General features: G+C 39.5%; 1 protein-coding gene across 10 annotated transcripts in view; it reads left to right on the top strand.

Annotated features, from left to right (window-relative positions):
• The window catches only part of IQCH (IQ motif containing H), a 257935-nt gene that overhangs the window by 31776 nt on the left and 213653 nt on the right, over window positions 1-12506 (top strand). For 7 of the 10 annotated variants that reach the window (XR_009209572.1, XM_058427227.1, XM_058427229.1 and 4 more), the window contains exon 5: window positions 2620-2737. The exons of the other annotated variants lie outside the window; for them this stretch is intronic. Coding sequence is in view for 6 of the 7 variants with exons in the window: in XM_058427227.1 (XP_058283210.1) it covers window positions 2620-2737 (118 nt within the window). In the remaining variant the exon portion in view is untranslated. The remainder of the gene's footprint in view (window positions 1-2619; window positions 2738-12506) is intronic. 10 annotated transcript variants of the gene reach the window in all.

The following is a 12506-nucleotide window of genomic DNA, read 5'->3' as shown; positions in this document are numbered from 1 at the left end:
GTAGATTGCTTTGGGTACTATGGATATTTTGACAATATTGATTCTTCCAATCCATGAACATGGAATATCTTTCCCTTTTTTGATATCCTTTTCAATTTCTTCCATTAATGTTTTGTAGTATTCATTGTAGAGATTTTTCACATCTTTTGTTAATTCCTGGATATTTAATTTTATTTGTAGCTATTGTAAATGGGATTACTGTCTTGATTGCTTTTTCACATTGTTTGCTTTTGGCTTATAGAAATGCTACTGATGTTTGTGTGCTTATTTTGAATCCTGCAACTTTACTGAACATGTTTATTAGTTCTAATAGTTTTTTGGTGGAGTCTTTAGGTTTTTCCAAATATAAGATCGTATCATCTGCAAACAAGGATAATTTGACTTCTTCCTTTCCAATTTGGATGTCCTTTATTTCTTTCTCTTTTCTGATTGCTCTAGCCAGGACTTCCCATTCTATGTTGAATAACAGTGGTGAAAGTAGGCATCCTTGTTGTGTTCCCAAACTTAGGAGAAAGGCTTTCAGTTTTTCCCCATTCAGTATGATACTAGCTGTGGGTCTGTCATATATGGCTTTTATTTATTTATTTATTTATTTATTTATTTATTTATTTATTGAGATGGAGTCTCATTCTGTCGCCCAGGCTGGAGTGCAGTGGTGCAGTTCGGGCTCACTGTCACCTCTGCTTCCTGCGTTCAAGTGATTCTCCTGCCTCAGCCTCCCAAGTATCTGGGATTACAGGTGCAGGCCACCACACCTGGCTATTTTTTTTTTTTTGTATTTTTAGTAGAGACGGAGTTTCACCATGTTGGTCAGGCTGGTCTCAAACTCCTGACCTCAAATGATCCGCCCACCTTGGCCTCCCAAAGTGCTGGGATTACAGGTGTGAGCCACCATGCACAGCCTATATATGGCTTTTATTATGTTGAAATATGTTCCTTCTATACCCACTTTCCTGAAGGTTTTTCTTCTGAAGGGTTGTTGAATTTTATCAAATACTTTTTCAGCACCAGTTGAAATGATCATATGGTTTTGTCCTCTATTCTGTTGATATGATGTATCTCATTGATTGATTTGCATATGTTGAACCCTCCTTCCATTTTAATGGAAGAAATTGAAAAGGATATCAAAACATTTGGTCTGTCCTTGAGAATGATCCATGTGCTGATCTGCACATAGAGCCTTCTGCAGCCATTGCATGAAATGTTCTGTAAATATCTATTAGGTCCATTTAATCTGCAGTACAGATCAAGTCTGATGTTCCTTTGCTGATTTTTCTGTCTAGAAGATATGTTTATTGCTGAAAGTGGGGGGTTGAAGTTTCCAGCTCTTACTGTATTTGGGTCTTTCTCTTAACTCTAATAATATTTGCTTTATATATTTCAATGATCCAGTATTGGATGCATATACATATTTATTTGCAATTGTTACATATTTTTGCTGAATTGACCCATTTATCATTCTATAGTGACATTTGTCTCTTCTTATAGTTTTTGTCTTGAAATCTGTTTTGTCTGGTATAGCTACTCCTGCTCTTTTTTGGTTTCCATTTACATGGAATATCTTTTTCCATTCTTTTATTTTTAGTCTATGTGTGTCTTTATAGGTAAAATGCCTGGGCTGAGTCTCAGCCAGCTAAGATGAGAAAGGAGAGGTGCTCATGGTGGAGGAAATATGCAAATACATGGCCATAAACAAGAGCATGGCTTATCTGGGGGGAGCCCAATGAGTTCCTCGTAGTTAAAATGTAGACAGTATTGTTTGAGGACAATCAAGAGATGAGGTTGAAGAAGAGATAAGGGAGGGCTAGATGATGATGCAGCTTGCTAAGATTATATAATGTGAAAGAGTTTGAAAATTTACATTAGTGACAAAGAGAACTATTTATAATTTTTAAATAGCGAATTAGAGAATGACATGATCATAATAGTGATTTGAAAAGATGGTTTTGTCAGCAGTATGGAAAAAGAGATTGGAGTAGGAGGTAGACTCTGGGAACTTCTTCAACCAATTTGTGGTAATCCAGGTAAGAGATGATGAAGGTCTGAATTATTACAGTGACCATGGGCCTAAAGAAAAAAAGACCGTGATTAGTGGTAGAACTAACACGACTTGATGATGGGGGATTAAAAAGATAATGAGAGAGTGAGTGATAACCCACAAGTATCCAGCTTGGAGACTGGGTGCTAGTTACACCATTCATTGAGATGGGAGACATAGGAGAAGGAACAGATATGTTGAGGTGATGATTGGAGTAGGCAAACAAGAATAATTCAGTTTCATACAGTGTTGAATCTTAGATGCTTGTGGACCCTTCCAAGAGGAAATGCCTAACAGGCAGCTGAATGTACCTACATGTAGTATGGAGGTCAGAAGAAATATCTGAGAATAAGCTATAGATTTGCTCTTATCAACATTTAGGGGTGGTACAAGTCAGAGAAGATGGGATCTCTCAAAGAGAACATCAAGTGAAAATGATGAGTAATGTAGTTGAAATTTCCATATCACAAATCAGTAAGAGATTTTCAGGTTTAAAAACATAATTTTTAAAACCAAACAATAATATATATTACACAAACTTTCATATAACGAAGGTTGAGTCTAAGCCTTTTTATTCACAGTCTAAAGATTCTTCCAAATCACTTTTGGCCATTTGACATCGCGTGCAGCATCATGATGACAGACTGTTTTTTAACAACTCTGACTTGTGAAGTTGAATCTTTTGTCTTCTTTCGACTGGTAATATAATTCTGGGGCATAATGAAAAATAATAGGGTTTCTTTTCATTGTCTTATTTGGTCCAAGTCATAATTTCATATTTTCCTTAACTTAATTCCCAGCCCTGAAAGTTAACACCTTCTCCTGAAAATCAGTGGAAGGCTTCTGTCAGAGCTTTTCAGTACCCGAATGATTATATAAACTGGTGACGCCAGCTCTCCATAGCTTTGAAAATCCTAGAGTCTATTCCATGAGATTTGCTATGCTGGTTTATGCCATAATTTCTGCATCTATAATAACTCTTTTATTTTAATGCTGCATCGAAATGTAATCTTTTAAAGGTGTTTTAAGCAAAAATCTCTGCTTAAGTTTTAAGCACCTCTGGTACTTCTAGGGCACAAAATTCAATTGTGGTGATAATGTTATGAACATATTCTTATTCATGGCTAGTCTGAGTTGCACAATTGCATCACAGCTTACTCCTGTGGGTAGTGACTGGCAAGATTCTTTTGACATCACATGTAAGAAAGGCTGATTTCAGAAATGTTAAAACTTGAAAACATTTTTTTGAATAGAAGAAATACAGCACATATCATACCCTTAACCTAATAATTTCAGTGTTGAAAGCATTCTTGGAGATTTTATTTCGTAATTTTGAAGGCAATTAAATTGTGAAGGCAGTTTGTGAGACAGTTCAGATTACTCAACAAACTTTGAGTGTCAAATTTGTGCCATTCACTGTGCCCAGCTCTGGAATGCAGAGATATACAATACAGCATGATCCCTTTCCACATGGAATTTAATATAGTGGCCTTCCTTGGGAGCCTTGGGAAATGCAGAGAGACGTCTGGGGTTGTTACAATGTTTTTGGAGCACTGCTGGCCTTTAGTGGGCCAGGAACACTAAACTTTCTATAGTCCATAGGATTTTCTGCACAAGAAGAGCTATATCTCTCGCAGTGTTCATAGAATCCACTCTGGAAAACACTGCAAAAGACAGAAACACAATCATTATTCATGCAAGTCCAACCACTAGGGAAGGGACATACTATCATTGTGTTGTAACTGTCTCATTCTAGACAATACCTCTTGTTCAGCTTGGATACCTACCTTGTTTACCAGATGTAACTCAGAATAATTTTTGGCAAAAGCAAAAAGGTGAAGCCATTCCAAAGAATGTAATGTAGGCAGTCTAAAAGACGAGTTCCAAAAATTGGAATAAATGCATAGTTTCCCAAATAGCACAATACCTGGCACATGGTAAAGTGCTCAATTGTGGGTATTATTATGGTTATTAACCTAATTCTAGAATCTCCTGGAATCTCACATTTTGAAGGGACTTCAACAGTCATCTAATTCTAGCCAGGATAAACACCAGCTCACCCCAAGTTCCTTAAAATTGATGCTCTAATAGTCAAACATTAAAAAAAATACTGTGCTCTAGTATGATACAGCAATGTACATTTGTGTCTAACCTGGGAAGAATCTTTAATTTTGTGAATTTTGATCTAATTAAGAAAGGTGATTTTCAAAATTTCACCCAAACTAAAGTTGTGAGGATTTTTGACATTATGAGGCATAATATGGTAAAAGATCAAAAATGGAAAATGTCAGAGCAGGCAAGGTTCCTTCAGAAATTTTCACTTTAAATTATACCTCTATCAGGGTAAAAATTTTGCTGATGAGATGGCAAGTTGGATTTTATAGAATATATTGGAGAGAAGAGAATGCCTACAAGGATCCACTGTGAGTTCTGCCCTCTCATTAGAATGTAAGCTCCATGAGAGCAGCAACTTTTTGAAAATATTTGTTTCCTTTTCCATGGCTTCTAAAAACCCTTTTTGTTTTTTTTTTTTTTTTTTTTTTTTTTTTTTTTTTTTTTTTTTTTTTTGAGACGGAGTCTCGCTCTTTCCCCCAGGCTGGAGTGCAGTGGCGCGATCTCGGCTCACTGCAAGCTCCGCCTCCCGGGTTCACGCCATTCTCCTGCCTCAGCCTCCCGAGTAGCTGGGACTACAGGCGTCTGCCGCCGCGCCCGGCTAATTTTTTGTATTTTTAGTAGAGACGGGGTTTCACCGTGTTAGCCAGGATGGTCTCGATCTCCTGACCTCGTGATCCGCCCGTCTCGGCCTCCCAAAGTGCTGGGATTACAGGCGTGAGCCACAGCGCCCGGCCCAAAACCCTTTTTGTATGAAAATATTCAAATATACCTTCTATAGACTGAATGTGTATGTATGTCCCCAAAATTCATGTTATTAAATAAATCCTAATGCACAGTATGATGACATTTTGAGGTATGGACTTTGAGAAGTGCTTAGCTCATGAGAGTGAAGCCCTCATGAGGGGGATTAGTGCTCTTATAAAGGAGGCCCTAAGGAGCTTCCTTGGCCCCTCTTCCATGTGGAGACACAGTGAAAAGATGGCCGTCTATGAACCAGGAAGCAGGCCCTCACCAAACACTGAATCTACCAGTGCCTTGATCTTGAACTTCTCAGCCTCCAGAACTGTAAGAAATAAATGTTGTTGTTGTTTATAAGCCATCCAGACTCTTTTTTTGAGACAGGGTATTGCTCTGTTGCCCCAGCTAGAATGCAATATACAATCATGGCTCATCATACAGCTGCAATCTCCTGGGCTCAAGCAGTCCTCCTGCCTCAGCCTCCCAAGTAGCTGAGACTGGGACTAGAGGCGCATGCCACCAAACCTGGCTAATTTTTAAATTTTTAGTAGTAGCAAGGTTGTTGCCCAGGCTGGTCTCAAACTTCTGAGCTCAAGTGATCCTCCTGCCTTGGCCTCCCACAATGCTGGGATTACAGGGGTAAGCCAGCTCCCAGGCTTCATTATAGCAGCCCAAACAGACTAAAACATTATGAAAAAATAAATAACCACTTCTCCATCACTTAGATTGAACAATTGTTAACCTTTACCATTTTTGCTTCATCTATTTTTATTGAAGTGTTTTAAAATAAAATAAAAACCTAATGACATTTCACCCCTTAATGCTTTTAACATGAATCTTCAAAAATGAACTGTTTCTCTTTCACTCACAATATCTTTATCTCACCTAATAAAATCAACAATAATTCTTGAATATAATAAATTTCCAGTTCATATTTAGATTGTCCCAGTTATTCCGCAAATGACTTTTACTCCTCTCTTTCCAATCCTGGATCTGTTATCCATTGCATCTGATTATTTTATTTCTAAAGCAGAGGGACTCTGCTTAGTTCATTGCTGTAACTAGGGCCTAGACAGTGCCTAGCCTGGAGTAGGCGCTCAGTAGATGACAGCGTAGTGGTTAGAACTATGGGTTAACATCCTGGCTCTATCACTTACTGGCTATACTTGGGCAAATCACTTAACCTCTCCGTGCCTCAATTCCTCATCTGCAAAATGGGTTTAATAGTAGTATCTGTTGTACAGTGAGTGCTGTATAAGTGTTATTGTTCTTATTTGTTGATAAGTACTAATCAACCTCTATTATGTACCTAACACATGTTGGGCCCTATTTTAGACATCAGCCAAATTTCTCTGCTCTCATGGAGCTTACATTCTAATTGAGGCTGAGTAGTCATTAGGAAAACAAAAAAACAATTTGAAAAGTAAACATCCAGTTGTCCCTCACTATTCGTGGGGGATTGGTTCCATGATCTCCCTTGGATACTAAAATCTGTGTATGCTCAAACCCCTGATATAAAATAGTGTAATAATTACATATAACCTATGCAATATATATGTATATATAACCTATGCACTATATATATATGCATATAACCTATGCAATATATATATATATAGGTTATAATTGCATATAACCTATGCAATATATATATAACCTATGCAATATATGTATATAACCTATGCTATATATATATATATATATCTCCTCCTGTACACTTTAAATAATCTCTAGATTATTTGTAATACTTAATACCATGTAAATGCTATATAAATAGTTTTTATACTGTATTGTTTAGAAAATAATGACAAGAAAAAGAGTCTGTATATGTTTGGTACAGATACATTCTTAAAAAAATATTTTGGCCGAGCGCGGTGGCTCACGCCTGTAATCCCAGCACTTTGGGAGGCCGAGATGGGCGGATCACAAGCTCAGGAGATCGAGATCATCTTGGCTAACACGGTGAAACCCCGTTTCCACTAAAAATACAAAAAATTAGCCGGGCGTGTTGGCGGGCGCCTGTAGTCCCAGCTACTCGGGAGGCTGAGGCAGGAGAATGGCGTGAACCCAGGAGGCAGAGCTTGCAGTGAGTTGAGATTGCGCCACTGCACTCCAACCTGGGGGACACAGCGAGACTCCATCTCAAAAAAAAAAAAAAATATTTTGAATTCACCGTTGATTGAATTCATGGATGCAGAACCCATGGATATGGAGGGCCAGAGTGAATAGCATGTTAGTTGGTGAGAGAAAAGCTGGGAAAGGAACATAGGGACTATTGGGGTGGTCTAACTTGCATGGTGACATGTGAGCACAAATTTGATGGCTCTGAAGGAGCAAGTCATGTGCCTTCTTGGAGGAAATGCATCCTAGACAGAAGAAAGACCCTAAATTATGAGTGTGAATAGCAAAGAAGGGGAGGGTGCAAGGGAGAGTGAAGTGGGAAAAGTAGGAGGGGCCAGATCTTGTAGACCATTATGAGACTTTGGATATTACCGAGTGAGATCGAAAGTTATTGGAGGCTTTCACCAGAGAATATGACTTGCAATTTGAAAGGTCCCCTACAGATAGAGTAGTGAATGGTATAATAGAGTTTTGGAAAACATGCTCTTGTAGAGCCAGAGGGTATGCCTAATGCCTGGGCTTTGATGTAACCATTAAGGGCATCATCTTAAAAATCTTTTTCAAGCACAGCAGTGTGACCTCTGCATCCTAGACTGCCAGCTCACATATAGTATGTTCTTCCAACAATTTTTCAACACTATGAGGACCTTCAACCCATTGACCTCTCATTATTTCACTATTTATCACTTTTGTCTTATTGTCTTTTCCTTCTCAGCTAGATTAGATGCCATGGTTGTGGCAGAAATTGTTAGTTCTCTGCCCAATATCTATTTCCTCACCTATATTACTAACAGCTGATTTTGCTCAGGATGGCATTATGTCATAAGGAATAAGATTCCTCATTTCTGAGGCTTCCTCAAAGCAAAATATTTCCACGTGTCCCAGTTCTGTCCAGTTAGTACCAAGCAGCAGTCTACTGGGGGTTAGTTCCAGGGAATATTTTGCTTTTCTAATAAAGGGGATAGTCACAGCTGGCATGTTCCTTTGCCCCTATTTCCCTTTCTCCTTTCTTCCTTCCTTAAACACAGATAAGACATCTGAAGCTACAGCAATCATCTTGCAACCATGAGATGACAAGCATGGACAAAAGGCAACACCTTGATGATTGTAGAGCAGAAAGAGAGAAGGGAAGTGGGCCCCCAATGGCTTCTCTGAGCAGCTGAACTAATGCTAGCAATTGACTATCTCTGCCATGTGAGAATAGACCCCAGTAGGGTTTTCTGTTATATAATGTCAGATCTCTTCTAACTGATTCAGTGGTTCAGCACCATGGTCTCTTTCTTGCAAACATCCTTGTCCATCTTTCCCTCCATTATGCCTGGGAGACAAAATGCAAGTCTGGTTAAACCTAGCCAACTGCTCTATGTTTGCATCTGAGTAGCTAAATATAGCTGCAGTACATCTCACAATGGTGCTTAGTGGTCTGACTTTAATTTTATGACCACAAATTTCAGGTGGGCACTAAACTCAGCCGATAAGTGCCATCACTTTTCTGTAGCAAAATCACTTTCTCATCCCTTGAGACAGCTATTTTAAACTTTCTCCTCTCTCTTCATACCTCCAGCACCCTTGTCTCCCCTTACTTTCAGCTGATGATCTCTCTTCATACTCGCTGAAAAAAATAAATAAAATCAGATGAGTGCCACCTCATTTTTTCTGTCAGAGTCTGCTAGTATCCCCAGTATTCCTCTCCCTCTTTCTTTGTAATAACACCCTTGATCTTTTTAGCTAGAAATATGGCTGTCTCATGTAAAGACCATATTTTCCAGCCTCCTTTGCAGTTGATTATAGCTATATGGCCAAGTACTGGCTAATGAAATGTAAGGGGGAGTATTACGGGTAGCTTTCAGGAAATGTTCTAAAAAGATAGAACTGGCTTGTGCCCTGTGATTGTTTTCTTCTCCCTCCTCTCTTTTGCTACGTAGGATGAGTCTATGATGCTGGAACTCTATCTAGCAGCCGTCTTAGACCAGGAAGAGTAGGTCCACATACTGGGATAGAAGAGTACTGAGCTAGGAGGGGTCTGCTCCCTAAGAATTTTATGACTTCCAAATCAACCCTGAACAACCTACCTCTGGACTTCAGGTGCATGAGAGGACTAAATTCTGTCTTATTTAAACAATATTCTTCCAGTTTTTGATCACATATAGACAAATGAATCCTAACCAAATGCATCAGTCTCTCTAGGTCAAGATGTATATTCTGTGCCTTCTCTCTAATCATAATGGAAGTGTCCCTTTCCTATTAAGGCCAGCCTTTTATTAAGGCCTTAGTTTCTACAGTTATTTCCTCTCATTTTTTTTTTTTTTTGAGACGGAGTCTCGCTCTGTTGCCCAGGCTGGAGTGCAGTGGCGCAATCTCGGCTCACTGCAAGCTGCGCCTCCCGGGTTCACACCATTCTCCTGCCTCAGCCTCTCCGAGTAGCTGGGACTACAGGCGCCCGCCACCACGCCCAGCTAATTTTTTGTATTTTTAGTAGAGACGGGGTTTCACCGTGGTCTTGATCTCCTGACCTCGTGATCCGCCCGCCTCGGCCTCCCAAAGTGCTGGGATTACAAGCGTGAGCCACCGCGCCCGGCCTTATTTCCTCTCATTAATCATCAGTTTCTCACTCCTCAGTCATTTAGAGATCTTTGCATAACTAGCTCAGTTTCATCACTCTGGTCTTAGTCTAATTGTTATCTCCTCAGAGAGGCTGTTCTTGACCACCATATCTAAGGTAGTTTCCTCTTATTCTCTATCCCATTATCCTAGTGTATTTTATTTAGAGCATTTAGGGCAATCTGAAATTAATTTTATATCTGTTTATGTGCTTATTGTCTGATTCCTCACATACCTTCAAGAATGTAAGATCCACATGGGCAGGGACTTCATCTTTCCTGTTTCTAAAACCTACTAGGCTCTCAAGAAATGTTTGAATGAATGAATGAATTTTGTTGGGGTTAAAGAAGGAGAGAGAGAGGTTGGAGGAGACCTCCCAGAGTAATTTGGGCCTGACTGAAGTTCAAGTTTGAATAAAAGTGTGACCAGAAGACACTGAAGAGGGAAGAGGAAGACATTCCCAGAAGGGGGAACAGCATGCTCACTTGCAGAGGTGGAGAGAGCGTGTTGTATGTGGGCATTGGTCATTCGGCATGAAAAGTCCACAGAGCTGTTAGGAAGGAATGGCAGGAGGGGGAGCTGGAAGGAATGGGTCAGATTACGCCACCCTAAGGGAAACTGTGGAGGATTTTAAAGGTGAGAGACGTATTGGATTCAGTGATTAGAGGCAGGCCATCACGCAGAAGATGGATTGGAGACAAAGAGACCCATCTGAGGGACCATTAGGGAGGTCTGTGTGATAATCAGTGAAGCATGGACCAAGCAGTGCCTGTGGGGATTAGAGAGGGTAAAGAATCTGATAGGATGATAGGAAGTTGAATCAAGAGTTCATCACCTAACATTTCTTTATAATGTGGCAGTATGTTGTGATGAAATGAGGCTTTGGATTCAGAGATGTAAATCAAATCCTGTCTCCTCACTTCCGGATTGTGTGACCTTGAGAAGTCACTTAACCAATTATCCTCATTGGCAAAGTAGTGACAATATCATATACTTCCTCTTGTTATTTTTAGGACTCAAATCAGTTGGCTATGACCACACTCACCTGTTCTGGTGCTTGGCACAAAATGGGACCTAAATAAATGTTAGCTCTCTCCCCTAACCCTTCTCTTATTCTCCAATTCACCTCCTGTAGGAATGAGAAAACAGGATGGCCACATCGGAATAGAAGTAGGTAAGCCTTTAGATTTTGTGAATCTGAGGTAGTTAGGCAGCAGCTGGGCTGTTTAGAAGCAGCATGGAGTTAAGTGATGCTATGATTGTGGAGGGCTTCTACTTTGTTGTTCCTTCTAGCCCTAACAGGGAGATAAGAGGGGAGGTAATAGAGCATAGAACGTTAGAGCTGAATTAATAATAGAATAATAAACAATTACATTTTAATTACACCTTAATTTTAGTTGACATTTTATTAAGAAAATATATTTTTGAATGGACGCAAAAATCCATATAGCCATCTCCCAGCTTTAACAGTTAACGTAATTTTTCCATTCTAATTTCATCTATTCCCTTTACTATTTTTGGCAAAGTCTTTGAAAGCAAATCCCAGACATCATATCATTTCACTTTATCATATATTATTTGGTAAAGATTTTTAAAAATAACTATTATCACCTGTAACTAGTGAGAATAGACCCCAGTAGCGTTTTCTGTTATATAATCTCAAATCTCTTCTAACTGATTCAATGGTTGAGCACCACAGTCTTTCTCTTGCAAACATTCTTGTCCATCTTTCCCTCCATCATGCCAAAAACTTAACAACAATTCACTAATATTGTATAATTCCCAGTACATGCACAATTGTCCCCAATTATCTTTAAATTGTCATTCTACTATTGTTTGCATGAATCAGGATGCAAACAAGGTCCACACACTATAATTGTATTTCATTTTATCTAAACAGTTTTCCTCGTTTAAAAAATGTCATTTAAAGATTTCTTGAGTAATACCCTAGAAGCAAGGCAAACAAAGAAAAAATGGACAAATGGGATCACATCAAGTTAAAAAGCTTCTGCACAGCAAAAAGAAACTTACCAACAAAGAGACAACCCATAGAACGGGAGAAAATATTTGCAAACTACCCATCTGACAAGGGATTAATAACCAGAATATATTAGGAGCTCAAGCTACTCTAGGAAAAAAAAAATTCTAATAATCTGATTTTAAAATGGGCAAAAGAGGCTGGGCACGGTGGCTCACACCTGTAATCCCAGCACTTTGGGAGCCCGAGGCGGGCGGATCTTCTGAGGTCAGGAGTTCCAGACCAGCCTAGCTAATATGGTGAAACCCCGTCTCTACTAAAAATACAAAAATTAGCCAGGCGTGGTGTCGTAGCCTGTAATCCCAGCTACTTTGGAGACTGAGGCAGGAGAATTGCTTGAACCCAGGAGGCAGAGGTTGTAGTGAGCCGAGATCACGCCACTTGCACTCTCAGCCTGGGCGACAGAGCAAGACTCGGTCTAAAAAAAAAAAAAGATCTGAATTGACATTTCTCCAAATAAGACATACAAATGACAAACAGGTGGCTTAACATCACTGATCATCAGAGAAAGGCAAATCAAAACTACAATGAGATATCATCTGACCCACTAAAATGACTTTTATGTAAAGACAGGCAATAACAAATGCTGGCAAGTATGTGGAGAAAACAGAAACCTCCTACACTGTTGGTAGGAATGTAAATTAATACAACCACTATGGAGAACGGTTTGGAAGTTCCTCAAAAAACTAAAAATAGGCCAGGTGTGGTGTCTTACTCCTGTAATTCCAGCACTTTGGGAGGCCGAGGTGGGTGGATCATTTGAGGCCAGGAGTTCAAGACCAGCCTGGCCAACATGATGAAACCCCATCTCTACTAAAAATTACAAAAATTAGCTGGGTGTGTTGGTGCATGCTT

This window comes from Hylobates moloch, unplaced genomic scaffold, assembly GCF_009828535.3.
Source record: "Hylobates moloch isolate HMO894 unplaced genomic scaffold, HMol_V3 SCAFFOLD_14, whole genome shotgun sequence".
Lineage (NCBI taxonomy): Eukaryota > Metazoa > Chordata > Mammalia > Primates > Hylobatidae > Hylobates > Hylobates moloch.
The sequence above is the reverse complement of the archived record's forward strand: the minus strand, read 5'-3'. Positions and strand labels throughout refer to the sequence as shown.